Raw genomic sequence first — 22,015 nt, 5'->3', positions numbered from 1 at the left:
AACTCAACATAACTCCTTCTCTAGCTATTTTATACAGACACATGCACCAAAGATCTAGATTGTTCTACAACACCCACAAAGTTCTAGAATACTGAACCTCTGGAAGGTTCTTAACACATAAAGTTCTGGTCCTTTACCACGGAATGTTCTAGTTCTTAATTAAACCAGTCACAGAATGTTCTAGTTCACCACACTTAGGAAAAACTAAAATGTTCTCGAAAGTTTTGGTGATGGGCTTCAATGCTGCGTTTATCTCCACCATTTTGTCTCTGGTCAATCGTTCTTTTTCTGGACCATCTGTTGAGTCTCCACCAAGCTTATCTTTGTGGGTGCCTATTAGGGCTGCCACTGGAGGGACAGTGAGAAAAGCTTCAAATTTGTCTTTCAACTGAGGAGTTTTTAAGAGAGGCTTTGAAATTTCCGACATGTGACGCACGCTAGCAATGGATGAGAGGATTTGAGAGACTGCGGTTTTCACTGTGTGCATTGATTTATAAGGAGTAATGACTTTGCCGTCTCGACTGAAGGGAATATTGTAGGGCTTGTCAAGTTCCTTGCTCAGATCCAAGAACACTAGATACATGGCAGGACCATTGCTTAGGGCTGGTAGCATTTCTAGGAATTCTGGTTGGCCTCCGACATCGTTGATGTTTAGCAAGGTGTTCCCAAGACATTTGGCCATTTTGGAGTAGTTTCCGCTCTTTATCAGTTTTTGTAGTCGAAGAATTACTTGTGCTAGTTTGTTTTGGTGGGCTACAGCGGCTTTATCCTCAGAGTCAGTAGGTGTGGCATCTTGTACGGTTTGTGTGTTGACTTCTGTTTCTTCACTCCGGCTGATGATGGGGGCGGTGTGTTCATCACTAGAATGTGCTACCAATCTTTGACCACTTTCTGCCTTTGTCGTTTCCTCCTTGGGTATATCTATTTCATCGAGAGTTAAATTGCCACATAGATAACCAAATATCATCTTGGCTTCTTCATCAACATTCTTGGAAGATATCCACTCATCTTCATTAATCAACGCCATAACCTGGATGCAGTTACACTGCAAAAAATTTTGTTTGAAACTACATTGCATAGTCGTTTTAACACTATTCTTAAACAGTTGAATCAACTTAATATTTAGTAAAATAAAAAGACAACGTTAAAATAATCAGTATATGTGGTTTTAACTTAAAATATTGTAGAATCACACAATGTCTTTTATTTCTACAATAATTTACATGGAATCTATTATTCATATCTTAAATCAAACTAACAAACTCATTTTGATTAAATTATATTTGAAACTCTATCATGCAGCATGTTAGAATACAGTATATAAATTTAGATTTAACAATAATAATATTAATTTGTTCTAACACAGGCACACATATAATTATATACAATCAATATTTTTAACAATCCATTTATAATAGCATGAGTGATGTGAAATTATATACAGTCATGAACATTGTAAGGAAATGTACAAGTTTGCATAGAACCATAGATATTAGAGGACCTAGAAACTAAAATGAAATTGTGGGCGTGGCTATGCTAAGTCTAAGATTGCGCATGCTCAGTAGATCTAGAGCTGTGAAACCATGTGCTCCAAGAAAAGAGAAGACGATTACCCTTTCTATATGCTGGACATTTGCTGCTATAAATCTGACTGTGATGATACTTCTGTGAGAGGTGAGGGACAGACATGAAGTGTTCTCAACAGTATAATTATAAGACTTTAATAGGTATGACTGTGACTACACCAAGTGGATGATGATACTTTTAGTTCTGTGAGAGGTGAGGGACAGACATGAAATGTTCTCAACAGTATAATTATAAGGCTTTAATAGGTATGACTGTAACTACACCAAGTGGATGATGATACTTCTGTGAGAGGTGAGGGACAAACATAAAGTGTCTAGTTTTCTGGTGAACACTGTCACTGTCAATATACCTCTAAGCATATACTTTTTCCTACAGAAATTCCTTAAACTGGCAAGCTTGACATGCGAGAACAAACGAAACAAACAGACGAATGGATAGAAGTGGCGTCATTGTTGGATAATTATCCTCTCGGTGATTGATAATACACGGTAATAATTAATATCAATAACAATGATGTATTTACTATTATAGGTGGACTCTGCGTGGTCAAGAGTGATCGGTCTGCTATACTTGTGAGTCCAGTATGTAACACCAAGAAGAACTATTCCTTGGGCTAATTAATTTAAAACTGTCCTTCTAATTTAACATTGTATACCATTGTCTCACTCAGTTGTCACGAACGTTTCCTATCACTATTTTTGTATTAACATGTTATTTATTGAATTGAATAATAATTGTTATACCGATTCATTTGTAAATCGTTGTTTTAGGAATTTATTTAGCTATAATGAGTCTTATTTATTATAATAAGTATTTTCTTAATGGTTGTTTTAATGTATGGCTTAAGTAGATTTGACAATAAAACACAATAGTTTTAACCTAGCAATAATAATGTTAAAACTACATTTATACATTAATACTTATAAGTATTTTTAAATAGTTGTTATAATTATTACATAAAAGTTGAATTGACGCTTTTTGTACTTCGTTAAAGCTACATTAATAAATGTCACCTCAGTTTCAATTGTTTTGACCATTAAAAAAATTGTTAAATTGATTAATTTTTTTTGTAGTGTAGCTAGTAGAGTGCTTGCATGTTTCGCCTTGTCTCCAGCTGATTGAATGTTTTCGTACACTTGCAGTAGACGATTGAGTGTGGTTGTTTTCCCAACGTGAGGCGGACCAACGAGACACAGTTTCAGAGTGCATATATCGATTGTTTCTTTATCGACCATTAGAGTCATGAGTCTATTGAGGTATCGTCGCTGCGATTTGATAACTGCAGGGAAACAGCATTTACTAGGTGACACAATTCAAACAGAAAATTAACATACTGTAAAATAATAATAAAGGCGCCACCTTAGAGACAAACCGAACAGTGTAATTTGGGTTCTTGGTTCTATACTAAACTACATAATAGCCGTCAGAATGATTTATCTGTTGCGTTTCAAAACAGTCGTTGAACCACTGGCGTAAAAATGGAACAGCAATGCATGGCAGCTCATTTAAAAACGATAAAAAGCATCATTATATTATTGTAGTAATTCTATCCCAACGTGCAATATCTCAATACAAGTACAGTATATGATAATTGTGTATTACCGTATAGCGCAAAATTTTCGAGGGGCTTAATTTTCGCGGATTTCGTGGGTTAATTAGCAATCCTACACGAAAATTAAGTCCACGAAAATTGTTCTTTAATTATAATTACAGTAGACTCTCGCTATTCCGACCCTCTGAAGTACGGCCACCTCGATATACCGGCCATTTGGCTTGGCACGGAATGCTAGCTATATGTTTTCTGCACAAAACTCACCCTAAAGTACAGCCACTCGCTATTCCATTTACCGGCCAGTGCTGGCTGTCCCAAACTAGGTTTTCAATGTAATTTTGTATGTGTATTACGGCCGGATATGACGTTTTGGGTGTGGTTTAAAATAAATTACACTTAAATAGAGAACATCGTTATCCTTCATTATCCTCGAGACAAGAACCGCAAAATTAGTCATTAGATTCGAGGTAAGGTCATTTTTAAGCAGCGGCTATTTCCCCAAGCTGCAAGGTCACGAGTGTCTACTGTATCTATTATAACGTGTAAATATTATTTTAAAGACGTGGCTTTCGGTAAGCAGTCATTCCACGAATATTGTACAACAAAATACTTTTAGAGGCCAATCCACGAAAGCCTCGAAAATTTCGCGCTACGCCTTCTGGCAGACACGATATTTCCACATAACGTGTGATACCTATAAAATGATATCATAATTAATTATAGTATCACATAATTATTATCACATAATTATTATGTTTGATCAGAGGCCGCGGCTACTAAATGTTTATTTTACTAGCAGAGGAGGCTATAGAATTCGAGACAGGCGTTTATTATGTCATCAAAAGTTATTTTCACCTGCATAAACTCGAACCCTGCTGCTGCCATGAGAAAGTTTGTGACAAGCTGTACCTAGATACATGTATAGCTAGCTGCTAGTATTAATACTAATGGCTGCCACGTGCATGCAGAAATAGAGGCAAAGTTCACTGAGGCTACTATTTGAGAATGGCTACTAAATATGTCATTTTGCTAGCAAGGGAGGCTAGTATTTGAGAGTGGATACAAGAGTGGACTCCGATCAAGCATATATGGTACCATGCAGAGCACTCGAAATAGCAATTAACCTCTGCTGTAACATTGAGCGAGGACGGATAATGCTCAACGCTAATGCAGAGCTAAATCGAGGCACCCATCCACCTCCTCTGATACTGTACATGCACACACATGGTCGGCAGTGTTTACCTAACGCACCACCATGCAACCTATTAACTACTGCATCCAGATACTGCACTTGCAACATAATTTTTATTGTTGTGGTTATTTATAGTATCAAATTAGTTATGTCATTACATGTGGTTTTCTAAGGAATACAAAAGAATGACTACCACGGCCGGTATGCCCTTGTGCTATTCAACTCTAATAATAGTACATTATTAATTTGATCAACACGAAAGTTATCGCTGTTGTCCCTTTCATCTTGAGAGGCTTCATGCAATGCAATATTCAACACAGGTGAGTATAACTTCAATACAGCAACCCACCTACTACTACCCACAGCTCTTACTAACTACTACCCACCTTTGTCGAGGTTTGCCCTCAGGTTGGCAGCTAGTTCTTCGTGTCCGAGCTCACGAAGGTGGCGTTCAACTGCCTCATATGTCCTTTCACCAGTCAAAGAGATTTTGTTGTCTAGGAGCAGCTTTTCTAGAGCATCAGAGTCTTCCTCAGTCAATGGAGTGCCTACAAACACAACCAGATGTTGACACAGCTGACAATAATTAAGAAACATAAAATAAATACATACTGGCATATGTGCCCTCGGAAAAGTTCTGGTGTTCTCAGCTGAGCCCTTTGTATACTCAACCAGCTATGCAATAATATTTATTGAGGGGAAGAGCTTATGACCCATTGGAGGCTGTTAATTTGGGGGCTCCTCTGTGCGCACTATTATATAAGAAGGTGAATGACATATATATCAGGAGAATATTGACTTAGGCACTACAAATGATACAGAAAACCACCCATGCATAGTACAGTGTGTGTGTGTGTGTGCGTGCAATGTCAAGTTCTGACCTGGTTCTGGTGGAGGCTCGGCTGGTACCGGAGTGGATTCTATAAGGGTACTTGGGAAGACCCCCTCCTTATTGTTGAGCCTCCATCCCTCCTCCTCTTCTGCTATCACCTCCATAATCTACACAACAAAGCAGAATACCCATTTATCATCATCGAATGTACAATTCAATAATAAATGTAAAACCTTGGACTTCCTAACAAGATGAGCAGTTACTCGCTTTATGATGGTACAGTGCACATAACAAAGGAAAGTACATGACTCTAGTGTATAAGACAATAATCTGCATGACAATAGACTGGTTTACACAGTTAACAAACATCCACAGCCCTGCACAGAACATTCAGGTCTTAATTACCTGTCCAGGTTCAAGAGAAAACTCGTCAGGATGTTCTGCTCCTCCACCATCTGAAATCACGCAGACACACACATGTAACATTTGCATAGTTTACATACAAACATCAGGCCTACAATTCCAGTTGACAAGACATTTTCTGTTTGCGTAAAAACGACAACGTGACGTGCCATGCAAACGGTACAGGAACTTTATTCTGACGGCTGCTGTATATGTTATTACTCATGCACAAGGGATGTACGCTAATACAACTAGAGCACGAGAGCAAGAGTTGTACCGTACTCTACTGAGATTACGCCCACCCTAATTGCATGCTACACAGCAGCTACAGGTGGCATGGGCTTAATTTCGAAAACAGTAGTTTTGTCTCGAAATTAAGCCCACCTAGGTGTTTGCCTCAAAATTAAGCCCAATCATTGAGAAACTATTCTTCTCTGTCTGTGTCTGAGGCCTGCCAGCTCTTGAAATACAATGAATACATCAACATACAACAACGGTAAATGCATGGGTAAAGTAGCTAGGTATAAAGAGTCAAGATTCTGCATCAGAAGGTTGTTCCTTGTCACTGTCAGAGTCTTCAACAGAGATTCAGAGAAGATTGTCCTTGTCTCTTACACTTGCAAATAGGATCTAACTATATCTAGCTATAATTATATCTAGCTATAATTATTCAGAGCTAACCAATAATAAACCTTTTTTGACAACTTGCTCACTGACAAATGCATCACTTCCTGATGAGCGTATTAATTCTCGAGGCAAATTAGCCTATGCAGGAACTTTCACTCAAAAGTGGGGGTGGGCGTAATTTCGGACGTGGGCGTAATCTTGGTAGAGTACGGTATTAAGCAGTACATCACAAGGGCATCACGTTATAATCAACTTAATGCTGATAATTATAGTGTGTAATATTATAATCAACTTAATGCTGATTGCGCAATAGTCTTGCATGCGTCATATACTGGGTTCCTAGTAGCAACCAATGACATTTGAGCATAACATAGCATAACATGTTGCCACGAAGCAACAAATTCACAACGGATGCAGCACTAACCCTCTAGAATTCATACCACAAAATACCACAAATAAGTCAAAAGTGAGAGCAATGCCATCAATAGGGAGGTGCATGGGTGGTGCTTTAAGGTTACCGTATATCTTCTAATTTATCGGACAGTAAAAAATAATTATTTTGGAAATTGTCCGGGTATAATTGGAACAGATTTTTATAGAGCATGCAAAGTGTCCGGAATAATTAGAACAAGCAAGTAACTGCATGCGAGCTAGCTAAGTTTAATAGAACAGTGTGCAACTGAATAGTTGCACTAGCTATCTAAAACTAGCTACAGTGCAACAACCAAAGAGAGTAGATTTTTTTTTTGGTACACATTTTTTACATTTTGTGGCATATCTTTTAAAGTAAAAGTGATATGATCTATTTGAGTGCAGGTACTTAAAGTTCAACTATTGGCGCTTCCATTGGACCACCACCTGTTACATCACATGACATCATCAGTATAAAATGGCTGTCTGAAGATGTGTACTTCCGAAAATATGTTAGGAATAGAAGTAGCTTATTTTGTTGAGTTAAGATCTGAAATTTGTTGTGCATGTACCTGAGTATATTGCTCATCTTTTGAGCTTCAACAGAAGTCTGGGCTACTAGTAAGTTCTGAGAAATACTGCATTTTGTTGTTTTTTGGTGGCAAATATGTTAGGAATACAACTTTCGATTTTATATTAGTTAAGGTCTGATTTTTGAGCAGCATGTACTACAATAGTGTACTTTTCATCTGTACTAACTTACAGGAGTTAGGCTAGCCTCTTCTTTGCTAGAGCGGCCCATCTTGTCAAAAACAGTGCTTTTTATGACTTTTGGGGTGATTTGCCTACGTATAAGGCTCAATTGCCACGCCCCTGTGACACAGAATGACCAATACCATTTGCAGGTAGACATCACATGACCTTTGGATGTAGCAAATAACAACAATATGATTTGTGATGTCACAAATCAATGAATATCATTGCATACGTCAGCAAAAGTAGCAAAACGGAGCAAAATCACCATTTTTGACAAGAAGGGCCGCTCTAGCAAAGAAGAGACTTGTCTAGCTCCTGTAAGTTAGTGCAAATGAATTTTACACTATTGTAGTACATCCTTCTCAAAAATCAGACCTTAACTAGCATAAAATCGAAAGTTGTATTCCTAACATATTTGCCACCAAAAAACAACAAAATGCAGTATTTCTCAGAACTTACTAGTAGCCCAGACTTCTGTTGAAGCTCAAAAGATGAGCTATATACTCAGGTACATACACAACAAATTTCAGATCTTAACTCAAACAAATAAGCTACTTCTATTCCTAACATATTTTCGGAGGTACACATCTTTAGACAGCCATTTCATAGTGATGATGTCATATGATGTAACAAGTGGTGGTCCAATGGAAGCGCCAATAGTTGAACTTTCAGTACCTGCACTCAAATAGATCATATCACCTATACTTCAGAAGATATGTCACAAAATGTGAAAAATAATAATATAAAAAAAAATCTACTCTCTTTGGTTGTTGCACTGTACTCAAAGCTATCTAACTGCCACCCTAAGTCTTACTTGCCGTCTATGAATTGTTTTCAAGGTATTGTCCGGATTATTTAGAACGAATGTAATATTAAAGCACTGGAGTGTCCATTGTATTAGAACAGCGAAAATTGCCCAAAAGAGTGTCCGGGGTAATTAGAAGTGTCCGATAAATTAGAAGATATACGGTACGTCAAAATACCACTACTTACTACCCGACAGCACTGCTATTCACAACGGAGGCAGCACTAACTCACAAAACAGGTAAAAGTGAGTTCATGCAATGCAATCACTACGGAGGTGGGTGGTGCTTTAGCTATCCTCGTCCCCACGTCCACTTCACCTCCAAGGAAAAGGGTCTGATATCAGTATAATGGACTGACCACGCCCATCTAACAATAACCTTAGTGACAGTCTACATGTAGGCAGCTGTGAAGAGCAGCTGTAACAAACCTATAACCTTAGCCTCGATTCAAGGCCGATTAAAATACGGCCTGGTACCTATTGCAGGGGTGATAGTGCGCATGCGCTTCAAATTACCCAGAATAAATTATGGGTAATCTTACTACGAACGTAAAACCTTAGTAAATTACACAGGAAATTAGTCCGTTTACTAAGAATATGTTTCGTAATAATTTATCTCTATGACTGAGTTCTGTGAAGCTGTGGCTTATGTCGTTTATTGCGTTGGTCTAGAAGGCTTGAACACTAGTTTTAAAACAGAAGAGGCTCTCATCTACGTCTAGAATGGTCCTATATATATAGGCCGGGTTGTCTTCGCAAGTAGCAGTTTGAGGCTCCCATATAGCCTGTACTGATCCAAGGTGACCATACAACCGTCATAGAGGTAGATGAAAGCCTCTTCTGGCTTCACTCTAGTGTGAAAGCCTTCTGGAACAATGCAATAGAGAGCTAAGTTGATGTACAAAGATAGAAAATAGATGAGAGAAAGAAAAAAGGGGATTCCCAAAATTCTAGATTAATCGGCCTGGAATCGAGGCTAACCTAACTTCTGTCTAAAGCTAGCTATACTCAGGTGCATTAAGGACTGGGACCTTCAATTATTGCTGAATTTGCAAATTATAAGCCCCGCCCACTCGGTCGCCATGGTTCCGCCCACGCGTTCATTACTTCAACGTACCACTCCCTTTTCATTTTGCAGTAATTCAGCTAGTTTAGAGAAGTGACTTAGTCGGCGTTTAAAACACCCTCTAGTAAAGCTTGCGAGGCAATAGATGACTTCATAAGCCTTCCTTAGCTGATTTATCCTTGTACTTTGTCAAAAAATTGTTGACTGTGTCCCTGGGAAGCCTACTATCCAAGATGAGACTGCTACATCAAACAACTTTCTGTTATTTCTCCCTTGCAAAGACCAGGAGGGCTAAGCGCTAGAGTGAGTTGTTAGCTTAGATAGAACTAAGTATAATGAGCAGCAGCAATAGCTAGTAGACTTAGTGTTTAAACGCCGATTTTTCAATAGAAAAGTGAAATAGTGCTTTGACAAAACGGACCACCCCCACTGATCAATTAGTGGGCGGGGCTTCATTTTAATATTTTCCTAGAGAATGGAAGCCAGTGTTTCATTTCATCATAAAAGTTTTACACAGATTAATATACACAGTAAACAGCAGCAGGTTGAAGTGCCTCTTATAAATGTCTTTTTTATGTTGGTCCCAGTCCTTAATGCACCTGAGTAGCTATAATTATAGCGTACAAAGAGAAGAGGGCTAATACAATTATGTGCTGCATGGGCAACATTTAAACGAGAAGCATGCAGTATCAAATAAAATTGCTATGGCCTCGATGGAAGTTGCATGAAAAAAAATAATGATCGACCATTAAAAAGGATTCTAAAGTTAAAAATAATAACACATGGCTGTTGGCAGTGAAACTCTGGCACCTAAAAATAGCTTCCCTACACTAGTAACCGGCATCTCCACTGAGGCACCGGCACCTGTGCTTTTATTATACTGAGTGGAATAGCAACAGATTTTGCTATATATACGCAAGAGTCTAAACTGAGACTAGAGATACTACTACAAGCAAGCTGCGCTGTGCTAATGCCTCTCGCCGTTGTTGTTGCTTTCGCTCAGACGTGCATGAAGAGGTGAAGAGGTGAAGAGGTATAACTAAGTTACTCAGGTATATTAAGGACTGGGACCTTCAATTATTGCTGAATCAGCTAAAACGCAGCCACGCCCACGATTTTTAATATGTTTTGTGTGTAAAAATTTTGTGCAGCTACTGATCTTTTTTAGTTCTAAAAACGGTGTTCTAAACCTTCCTTTTAGCTCTTAATTCTTAGTGTAGTAGGTAGTTCAAAGGCTTAAGCAGACATATCTGCTGGGAGAGAGCCACTTCTTTGGCCAAAGGTGAGATTTTGCACAAAACTTAGTCTTACAGCTGACAATAAGTGACATTTTTATTTTTATAGGCTAATAACTTACTCTAAATAGAACATGATGCTCTCTCCCAGCGGATATGTTTGCTTAAGCCTTTGAACTACCTACTACACTAAGAATTAAGAGCTAAAAGGAAGGTTTAGAACACCGTTTTTAGAACTAAAAAAGATCAGTAGCTGCACAAAATTTTTACACACAAAACATATTAAAAATCGTGGGCGTGGCTGCGTTTTAGCTAATTCAGCAATAATTGAAGGTCCCAGTCCTTAATATACCTGAGTATTATTGTTGATTGAATTCCACACAGTCATTATAGGAGAGGAGCTGAATATAAACAGAAGCCTATCTGATGGCTTGATGAATAATCTTCAACGATACTGAAGCAACTGCATGTTATTTAAATGGCCATAGCCAAACAGTGTATGGGAGCAAACCTTTGTCAAAGGCACAGAGTAAGTCTAAACAAGCAGACTTGTGTACAAGTATCTATAATGTTACCAAACTTTAAGTACATGCATCTATTGTTATCTATTCTATGTCGTTTTTTGTGGCTACCGGTACCAGAACTTCAAACAATCGGGCTTGGGTTTACAGTTTACTGCTATAATTAATCCCTAGGAACGTAGTATCTAATGCAAATATTAGGGGGTGGGGGAAAGTTAGCGAGGGGGATATCCCTAAAATTATGTGGGGGGGGTAAATTGATCCACTTTCCTCCCCATGTACCGTGTGCCCTGGTATATACCACATTCCACGCCGGTATTATTGGGGGTCTACAAAACACGTACTTGTACCACAACCATTAATTTTGTCCTACAAAAACAATGAAGGTATCAATGGAACCGGCATGGCTTGCTCTATTCGTGTGCCAAGTTTGAACTTCATACATCTATGTGTGTGGAAATTAGGTATGGGATTTCTAGTGACACATACCTGGTTCAGGAGTGGAGGGCTGCAGAGACTGGAGATATTCAACAACTTCAGTGCGACTATACAGTACTGCCCAGTCAAGAGGAGTCCTGCCAGCATCATCAGTCACATCTGGACAGGTGAGGGACAGAGATCTTGTAGTAGTACTAACAGCATTGACCATTACCGTGCATGCACAATCAGCACAATCAGATACTTATTGAGTACAGGATGCCTATTATTATTATATTAGTATCGTGTATGTATTGTATTACAGTTACCATAATTATAATTATGACTACATGATGATACATACAGGTACACTGATTAATTCATTTCCAATCAGAGGATCTAATGAAATGGTACCCACTACAAAAATGACTCACCAACATCAACCTTGAGTACCTCCACAAGGTATTTTACAACTTGTATACGTCCTCCCACACAAGCATTATGCAGTGGTGTTCGGTTGCTCTTGTCCCTCACATCTGTATGTGGTGATAATATAACCTCAGAGAAGTGATGACATGCACACAATGACGACTCAACTAAAAGGTTTGTATAGTATTCAAAATGAAGTTAATTATGATAATAAATACACCATGCAGTATTAAGCTTCTCCGTGCTGGTCAGTAATTATCCCAGCTCGGTGAGATAATTATGTGCGTGTACACAGTATCAAGGATTGTGGGAAATGAGAAATTACTTGAAAAAACAATTATTATTACAATCAACATTACATCAACACATGCATGTTTTGTAATCTAGGAAATTAAACAATCTATAAAAACATTCTTGTTGGGCTCGCTATGAACACTACGCGACTGACACACACTTACCAATACGACACTTCACCTCTTGCGACAGGTACACCATAATCTCCATATGTCCTCTCCAACACGCATAGTAAAATGCAGTCAATAATACTCCACCACTCAATTTCTCAATATCAGCTCCACCACTAACGAGTGCTCTAGTGATCTCCAGGTAGCCCCTCACGCATGCTTGGTGTACTGGAGGGCGTCCATACTTGGCACTCCACTCCTTACTCCAGTAGAGCTGGTGATTGGGGTTGGCCCCCTGTCCCAAAACGGACCTCACTTTGCTGACATCCTTATTGTCTACAGCCTCCCACAGATCCCTGGCCAGCTGCTCCTGAACACTGCATAGTGTGTGCATGTGTGTGTGGGTATAGGTACATTTTGTAGGTAGGTGTGCGTGTGTGACATGCAATTCAACAAATTGCTTTTTCCAGTCTCCTGTGTGATGTGTGTAGGTGTGTGTGTGTGTGGGTGTGTGTATGGTGTGTGTGCATATGTGCGTGTGTGTGTGTGTGTGTGTGTGTGTGTGCGTGTGTGTGTGGGTGTATACAATGTACTTTAATAAGCTCGTGTGAGCATTTATAAGCTCCACACTATAACAATCAGGTGGTGTCATTAAGGATTTAATATAGAGGGGGAAATAAGGCGCGCTTTTGAAAAGTAACCACAACATTTTTCTGCTAAACTGTACATCATAATGACGTTAAGAAATGCAAAATTAAGTAGTTGGCAAGTATACCTCCTAAGAATCATCAGGTATACACACCTTTGCCGTGTGTCCTGTTCACTGATTGGTCGATCCCATTGTGAACGTCTGGAAGTGTGGTCTAGATAGTAGGTACGTCCATTATCATCCTGTGCCTCCTCCCAACCTTCAGGCAGTGGTCTATGCAATGAAAGGTAGCACTATAGAGTCAGTTGATTATAGTCTACATGTTCACTCACTCTGGGTCTGGTTCAGCCATTGAAGCTTTGTTCAAACGCACAACTCTTGTCTTGTCTTGTCTTGTCTTGTCTTGTCGCCCCTTACAACTATAGATTATTGTGGTAAACCACAGCAAACTGCAACATCCTCTTTCTGTATTCAAGGGCTTTTCCCAGGGACTTCCCCTCGTACTACTAAACCTCTACTGTCAAGAGTTAGACTGCAACATGGTCCCATTCAGTGAAAGGGCATGCAGGCTTGATGAAGGTTGCCTGCAGTGTCAATGATGATGCCCTGTATACAAACTACAGGTACTGCCAAATGTATATGATTTTCTATGTGTTAATTGTAACTATTGTTTACGAACAATTCTATATTATAGAGCGAGCTAGCTAGGCAACCTATTAAGGGTGCATGGTACGTATTGTATATAGAAACCCACCTTTTTTGCTATGTTAACCATTCATTTTATGCTTAATTTTATGCCAATCATAATGTTAGTAAGTTATTTAATACTTGCATGCTAAAGAAATAAATGCATAAATAGGGATGCCTTCATTCTATTCAGGAGTTACTATAGGGGTCAGGTGTCACTAAGGAAAAGGTATAATTATTATAATTATATTCCAAGGTGTTAGTTTGTAATCTACATGTCTACAACATTACAGACCTGACATCTCTCTCCACACGAGAATTAGGCAACAAGATATTCACTTAAGTTGCCCTGTGAGTGTGAGCAAGTTGGGTGTGTACATTCATTGAATTGGAATTTAATTTCAGAAATGTGAAGTAAACTGGACTGGGTGCACAACTGCATGGAAGCGGCTATTTAAAACACTGGAAGAATATTCATACGGACGTTCTACAATACCCTATAATATCAAAACAGCAGGAGCTCACAGGGTACGTAGCTACGAGTAACTAGTTGTTGGGGCCTCCAGAAGACGTCAGGTGTCAGGAAGAAAGAAGGGGTCAATTAACTATACACGAAGAAACTAAAATTGAATTCAGAACTAGCATTAGTAGCTATGATGCCATTGCAGTGCATGGGCACTGTAATTATAAGAAATGGGATGAGAACTATAAAACCCTGTGCGACATGAAAACTCTAGCTGAGCGACGAATTATAAAACTGTTGTCATAGGAGGATTTACGTTTAACACACCCACCTCTTACTATATACCCTTGTCATCCATGACTCGGAACTGCTACTGGTGGGTGGGCATGAGTATCATACAGAGGAGATAACAAACAAAGTGACTTGTTCTGTTGTATTAGCTTTTATTCTGGCTATTTTCTGTTTTTACCTTTGCTGTAAGCATAAACTCGTTCTAAAAATGAAAGTGAAATGCGACGCCCCAGTCCTGGTTACAACCGGCATAATTATTGGAAGCAGCAGTTAATACATTGAATGAACGAAGAGGTGTTATCCACACAAAGTTTAAACCAGAGTCTAAACTTTTTTTGAAAAGTAGTTGACAAAATTTTGGCCATGTAACTCATAAAATAAATGTTGTTTGCCATGCATGCTACATGCAAGCAGCTTGAGACAAAACAAATGAACTCGTAACGGCAAGGCCGTTAAATTTCTCCCCTCCACCACAGAATAAACTAAATAATAACTATACCATTAAAGATTAAGTTCATGGGAACCGGAGTCCAATGCTGTTGAACTCGTAGCAGCTCCCGATCACGTGATTACGGGCAACCTTGAATGAATGAAAGATATTTCCTAATCTATTAAGGATGATGATTAACCGGCCGCACTAGGAGGTGAGCAAAGGCACTATTAAAGATTGGTTAACCGCACTAGGAGGCTCGTCGTTGGGTGCCTCCCATCAAAGGGGACTTTGCATCGGCATAGGCGTAACCGATGGGTTAACCGCACTAAGAGGTGAGGTGGCCTCCATGCTTTGGGCTCATCGTTTGAGTTCATTAGGAGGCACTACCCAGTCTACCGTGGTACACAGCAATTTTGTAATAACACAATGTCACTATAATTATCAGGGGCGTAGCCAGACTTTTGAGACAGGGGTTTCTGCAGAAAAATCAGCGGCGCGATAGCGCCGCGAAATTTTTTGTCACGCCCACTTCCGGTGCCACACCCTCTTGATTGGGGCACACCTACTGTTATTGACTATTGTTCATGACTTTTTTTACATGTTTGTGAGAAGCTAGCTAGCTATAGACGTAACATACTAGGCATGCAGGTGCCAATTGTGTATTGCTAGTCTAGCTGAGCAACAATTAAATGTCATTTACCTGAGAGGTTTCATGTGGCTGAGATTGTTCTAAACTTGTACACTTCCTGAATAAAGTTGTGCTTAGAGCTGAGTCTGAGAATACTGGAGCATTCAGGATTGATACTAGATCTAGAACTTAAGTCTTGGTCTTCTTTGTTTGAGGTAGCTAGCTAGCTGAGACTAACTAGCTGAGACAAAGCCAAAGTGAAACGCTTCACGGTGCTGCTCTGATTATTGATTTGCAGCCACGTGTGAAAAGATGGGCAGGGCTGCATGATTTCAATTATAGGGAGCCCTGCCCAATTTTCTCAGCAGCTCCTGGGGGGGTTTCTGGGCAACCAGGAAACAATGGTAGCTACGCCCCTGATTATTAGTGCTGATCACATCACTCATAATCATTTGAAAGCGTGATAATTAGATTTGTTGAATGCACAAAGTGTTACGCAAAATTATATTCATAAACGAGTGTGATTTCTCACAGTGATACAAGCATCAACAACGTATTACACAAAAAATAGATGGCCAGGTCAAGTATAATTATAGTGTGGCCCCAATACGTAAGTGTCAGCTTTTCAGTCCATAATCATCCAATAATGTATCGATCCTCCATTCCCCCCTCCTCCATTCGGTGCATGAGTAGACTCCATGTAGACTCCATGGGCCGTACATTCCAAGACGGAGGACCAGGGCCAGCGGAAGAAACAGGCCGTACAATAGAACCCGTACCCCTGCAAGGCCGTTGCTCGATACTCCTGCACCAGCACCATCGTCATCCTCAACCTCAAGCACGTCCAACAGCTGACGATTGTCCAGAATAAGGAGTGAACAATCGGGACTAGCTATTATTGCGAACTTTTATTGTTGTTTATTATTTATTATTGTGTTACGTTATTTTTATGGAAAGATCGTGTCATAACATCATTATTGTTAAAAATTATACTGTAACAGTTGGAAAGATCGTTAATTTCATTAACATTCCTGAACCAAAATTTACGATGTTGTACACTTTGTCCATCCTCTGTTGTCCAGATCTACAATTCAAACTTTCTTCAAGGTGAAGATTGTTCAGTACAGAAAAGCTATAGAAACAGCCTCAAACTCATCTGGGTGAAGATCGTTAGGTAAACAAACGCTAAACATTGCATGGATTATGAAATTCTTTTGGTGACTCTGGTGAATTCGAGTTACTGCTGTATGTGATGTAACGACTTGCCTATAATTATAAATTAAGTGGAGTATTTGATTTGGCTTTCTCTCGCTGATTCTGCATGGCGCTGATTTTCAGTTATAGGCATTGCAAGCTACCTGCCCACTCGCTGTTCCTCCTGCTCTCAAGATGACCTCAACGCAGGTTAGTCAATGTAAGCAGTCTTTTTGTCTCATGCCATTCAAAACAAGAGAACACTGGATTGGCAATTAACATGCAGCTTGTCAAAATACCTCAGGTTAAATTGTAGCTAGCCTCCACAACCAACAATTTGTAGGCTGCAGAATTTATTGTGAGAAGATGTGCAGATGAGACTTACTTCCTCAACTACCACCATGCAGCCTAGCCTCCTGTGGTCCGTGGTTTGTGTGTGAAGATGTGAAGATGCTACATGCAGATGCAGAACTGGCATCTGCCAATCGTGTGTGTGCCAGAGGGGCCGGAGAAAGGATATGCACAAACTGCCTCCCAGGCCGGCCTCTGTGTGCCAACAAGGTTAGTCCCTATAGTAGATCTTGAGGAACTACTGATTAAACACCCTGGATTAAAGATGTCAATCACGAGATGCTGCAGGTGCAGAACTGGCACTTGTCAGTCGTGTGTGTGCCAGAAAGGAGGCAGGATATGCACAGACTGCCCTCCAGGGCCTGTGTGCCAACAACATCTGTAACCATAGTAATTATGAACATTACTTTCAGATTGAACAAGAGACGGGACTCTTAATGAAAAACCAGATACACGCACTTCATTCCTTCAACGTTGGTTATTATTTTTGCCAGCCTTCCTATGAGTAATGATTTCTTGTAACACAATGGGCGGTTTAACTTCACTGTGAATATATTGTAACTGAAGAAAAATGCTATATGTTATGATAAGAAGCCAAGCTGACGATAAAAAAAGAATTATCACTGTTGTGTTTGTCCATATACAAAGGAAAAATTTCGAAACAGTTGTACACCAACAACAGCAACCTCAGAGCAAACCTTACTTGACTCAGAGTAAACCTTAGTTGTACCGACAAGTAAACGCAGTTTTAGGTGGCGGATTTATAGCAAATAGTTTTAAGAAGTTTAGAGTCAGATATTAGATGAAAAAAGTGCTCCACTCCAAGTTCTAAAATAGCAGCATCCAGGATCACGTTCAGATTACACATGCTACAAGATCAAGGACAAAATTAAAATCGATGAAAAGAAAAGTTTTTGCGTTTTGTGATAATAATTATGATCAAGAGTACAATGGCGCTAGTTCACTTTAAGCTGATTGTGAATACCACAATGAAAATTAGTGCAGGCTTAATTTAGCGTTTACGTGTTTATAATAGTAACAAGGTACTATTCCCACAGAACTGTTTAGTGCACCCTCCTGTAGGGAGCCAGTTGCATGCGCTATAGAATTTGTATTCCAAAATTCTTTTTCATCTGCCCACCCTAAGGCTTCTGGTATCATTCAAAAGCTGGAATACCTGTAGCACACATTAAAGTTCTATAGAATAGTCATCGTTTCAGCAGAGTCCAGACAATAATTATAGAGAGGCTGAAAAAACATCCGAGATCATTACAAACGGGAGAAGTGTTCTAAGGAAAGACAAGAACATGGCACACGTGCACAGCATGGAGGAACAGTCCGATGGTTGCTACTCTTTATACTGGAGGCAACAAATAAAATTAAAGTGAATGGTTGTACAAAGCATTTCAATTCACACCACTTATCCACCCACAGAAGTAGTGGGGCGGATTCCATTAGTGCAGAAGAACGTTAGCCAAGGTCAAAGTGCGCGAATTGACTCAATAGAAACCATGCACAATAAGCTTGTCATTGCTAAGAAGCTCCACATCATAATTATTGCTCCAAGAGCGATATAACAAGAGTTATAGAGAGGAGTTTTATAGTTATAGCTATATCACTGGGTTAGGCGTTTTGCCACCATGCACCGTTGTGCCTACGACTGGTTAAACAATGCCGTAAGATTTCGTTCAAAACTATACCGTTAATTTTATAATTATTTATGATATTGGCAATGCATAATTATATTAAATGAAGGACATTCATTTATTTGTTTTGTGCAGATAATAGACAATGGATGCTACAACACACATTCTGATTGGTACCTAGGAAAATGTATAATGCCGTTCATCGTAACTATTCTGGTCAACCAATTGACTATTTATCTCAACTGCAAGGTTTCAACTAATCCAAGTTCTAACTGAGGGCTGGGCGAGGTATTCTGCCACCTCCATTATGTCTTCCCAGGAAGCAGCTGACGTATGACCGGCTCAACAACCCGTAAGATTTGTTTATTAAAACTACCAAATAGCTAAATGCATACATGTATAATGTTGCCATGCCAGTTCAACTATCCAATTCTCTCAACTGATCCGCAGCCGTCTGGGAGTTTTTCGACTCAATAGTTGAGCATGCCCAGCTTGGAGGGGCGGCAGTTGTGGATAAAGACAAACTAGATGCGGTAACATATCTCTTACCGCATGCCGTCATGACCAACTCCACACAGCGGCCTGGTTCAGTCGCGAACCTAACAATAGAGGAATTTAACAACACAAGGCTGGAAAGTCAAAAGGAGGAGATATGTTGGTGCTCCGGGCCCATAGACACAAGACGCAGGCACAGGGCTCTGCATGCACATCTTAACTATCATAAGTACGTTAGGCCGCAACAACTCGGCATACAGCCATCAAACCTCTTTTTTCTGAGGCACGGAGGTAAAGAACTGAAGAACATGGCAGCGAGGGTGGTGGTTCAAGCCAAAAGGTTTAACTTTACGTTTATCAACTCCACCGAGCTCAGGAAAACGGTGTCAACAGAAGCAACTAAGAACCTGAAACCGACGCGGAGGGGACTGATATCGAAACAGATAAACCACAGCCGCCACGTGGAGGACAGATTTTACAATAAAGATTTACATACCACAAAATCAGCTATGACTTGATACAGGCCGCGGGGACTAAGAGGGTTGGAGACATACTTTGGGAAAACGATTAATTGAGAAGGGGCGAACTATACTTATAGGGCAGACACCATAAAAATTGTAAAGGACAATCCTGATATTCAGAGAGACGCTAAACAAATACAAGACAAGGTTAGAAACCTAAGCAAATAATTATTACAAGGATTGCTGAAGGAACTCATTCTGAAGTTATTTTCATTCTATTGCTTCCTCTCACATCGTTACTGATAGCTGTTTGAGGTATTCTGCCACCGCCGTTGTGTCCTCCCAGGAAACATCTGGAATACGACCGGCTCAACAACCCGTAAGTAATAATAAATCATGTACAATGTCGGCAATGCATAATTATAATGCTGATGGCATGCAGGCATTCGTATATCCATTTTTGTGCAGATCCTATAAAAAAAGAGAGATGACTGAATCTCTCACTGATGGCAGTTCGAGTCGTTTTACCTCCGCCGCTGTGTCTATACCTCGACAACAGTTCGAGTATCATCAGCTAAACAATCCAGTTATTAAAACTACTTGGCATGCAGACATTCATTTACTTGGTATATTCATTTTGTGAGATGGAACAGAAGATAGCTGAGCTTGAGTCCAAGATGAAACGTATACGTGCAGATATACTGACGAAGAATATAATTATGGTTGTTTCGGTGCTGCAGTCCATGAAGCGCCGCCAACCTAACGGCAAACTCTACTGTCTCCCCTGCTACACTGCAAAAGCACTTTTGTTATTGTGACACAGTTTGCTACCGGCACAAAATGTTATCTTGACAAAACGTTTGTCAATTTCCTGCAATTATTGTTATAACGACAAATCATAGTTTATTTAACTATTAATATAGTTTATCTAACTATTAATATATTTGTTGTTATAATGGTAGATTGTTATCTGAACACATGTGTTGTCATTTTGTCGAAGCGTTGTTGATCTCACATTTAGTGGAAGTTACCGTTCATTGTCAAATTAACATTAATGTGTGACAATAACAAATTATAAAGTTACAGCTAGAACTCTACTAAAAGATATGTGCAAGTTTGCATCGCTGATTTCAACCTACTCAACCTATACTCGATTACCCTAGCTCGTAATAAATTGTCTACACTGAAACATCTCAGTTGCCCTGATGCTTATATCTTTGCATGCTCATGTTAGTTGTGTATGTAGCAATTGGAGACTTGTGACTGGGCATGGTAAGTTACAGTGGCAGTGAAGAAGTCAGGAGCCTCCAGAGTCCTTCAGACTCAGTGCAGTGCAGTGCAGGCAGCCTTCTCTCTAGCCTCCTTCACAAGGCCTGGCCTGAAGAGCGGCCTGGGATCGAGGCTACCTTCTCTCTAGCCTCTAACTCTAGCTAGTCTCGAGGCCAGATTCTGATAAGGAGAGTTTGGCCTCGAGACTATAATTATAAGCTGGAACTATATAATAATTATAGGTGTGGCATGAGGGGGCGTTCAGGAATAACAGGGCAAGGCCTCAAACATACTTAGCACATGGTGCTTGCAGCTGCACCAGACTGCAGCTGCTCATGCAGCTTTATACCATCACTGACTGCATGCCTGTACCCCTGGCCCTGGGCTACCATGTTCCATGTACACCAGCTAGGATCTAGGAGTCAAGAGTCACCTGCATCTGCAGCTTGAAAGAAAAGACAATTGCAAGTTAGTCAGTGCTCATTGCTAAACTCAACTTATTGCCCAATACTCTCTTTCAGATTTTCTTAAAGAGTAGATAGTACCACCATCTCAAAGAAAAAAGTTAAGTTCCATTGCATGCTGTTGGCGCATGGCATGTACATGATCCCAAAACTCTCTGAATTCACAGTTTACAAATCACTGCTATACCGTATCGGCATATAACTCCACTATGTACCAGCTTCAAAGAAAAAGGATTTAAGTTATGTTGATCATTGCTAAATAAATGTGTTTACGTGTTTCTTCCAGCTGCAGATTTTACCGTACCTCGGCCCCACAATGTGTACCAGCTAGGAGTCTACTTAACCACCTTCATCGACTTCGACTTGCAAGTTATGTCAGATTCCATAAAACTATATAGCTAGCTAGAGGGCAACTGTCCCAGCTGGTTTCGACCTTCATCTGTAGCATACTGATTTACGAGTTTGTGTCTTCATGTGTCAGTTACACTGGTTTCGACTGGTCAACTTCGTCCATGGGGTGATAGCTAGTATACTGATTTACGAGTTTGTGTGTATGTGTCCTCATGTGTCAGTTACACTGGTTTCGACTGGTCAACTTTGTCCATGGGGTGATAGCTAGTATACTGATTTACGAGTTTGTGTGATGTGTCCTCATGCGTCAGTTACACTGGTTTCGACTGGTCAACTTCGTCCATGGGGTGATAGCTAGCATTGTAATTTACCAGTTTGTGTGTATGTGTCCTCATGC

The 22,015-nt window shown here is 39.9% G+C and overlaps 1 protein-coding gene and 2 long non-coding RNA genes across 6 annotated transcripts; 2 read left to right on the top strand and 1 right to left on the bottom strand.

Annotated features, from left to right (window-relative positions):
* Window positions 1-7: 7 nt before the first annotated feature.
* On the bottom strand, window positions 8-13,335 carry LOC135335458 (uncharacterized). The gene is made up of 10 exons (XM_064530959.1): window positions 13,218-13,335; window positions 13,039-13,158; window positions 12,291-12,613; window positions 11,838-11,939; window positions 11,476-11,583; window positions 5,569-5,618; window positions 5,213-5,330; window positions 4,718-4,879; window positions 2,661-2,866; window positions 8-1,039 (listed from the first exon to the last, which is right to left on the bottom strand). Exons 1-10 carry the CDS (start codon window positions 13,235-13,237, stop codon window positions 149-151), a joined length of 2,100 nt encoding a protein of 699 aa, XP_064387029.1. The 5' UTR covers window positions 13,238-13,335; the 3' UTR covers window positions 8-148.
* On the top strand, window positions 1,334-2,333 carry LOC135337457 (uncharacterized). 3 transcript variants are annotated; one of them, XR_010395115.1, is made up of 5 exons: window positions 1,334-1,674; window positions 1,728-1,779; window positions 1,833-1,878; window positions 1,963-2,075; window positions 2,119-2,333. It is a non-coding gene; the product is annotated as an uncharacterized LOC135337457 (long non-coding RNA). The 3 variants fall into 3 exon arrangements; XR_010395114.1 differs by having other exon boundaries at window positions 1,335-1,674; window positions 1,963-2,058; XR_010395112.1 differs by having other exon boundaries at window positions 1,340-1,674; window positions 1,963-2,333.
* A 39-nt stretch (window positions 13,336-13,374) lies between the features above and the next one.
* LOC135337502 (uncharacterized) lies at window positions 13,375-20,858 on the top strand. 2 transcript variants are annotated; one of them, XR_010395153.1, is made up of 7 exons: window positions 13,375-13,508; window positions 13,766-13,801; window positions 13,866-13,923; window positions 13,978-14,100; window positions 18,828-18,930; window positions 19,029-19,913; window positions 20,003-20,858. It is a non-coding gene; the product is annotated as an uncharacterized LOC135337502 (long non-coding RNA). The 2 variants fall into 2 exon arrangements; XR_010395152.1 differs by having other exon boundaries at window positions 18,714-18,930; window positions 20,003-20,856.
* The last annotated feature ends 1,157 nt before the right edge of the window (window positions 20,859-22,015 follow it).

Source organism: Halichondria panicea, chromosome 1, assembly GCF_963675165.1.
Source record: "Halichondria panicea chromosome 1, odHalPani1.1, whole genome shotgun sequence".
NCBI classification, from domain to species: Eukaryota; Metazoa; Porifera; class Demospongiae; order Suberitida; family Halichondriidae; genus Halichondria; species Halichondria panicea.
The sequence above is the reverse complement of the archived record's forward strand: the minus strand, read 5'-3'. Positions and strand labels throughout refer to the sequence as shown.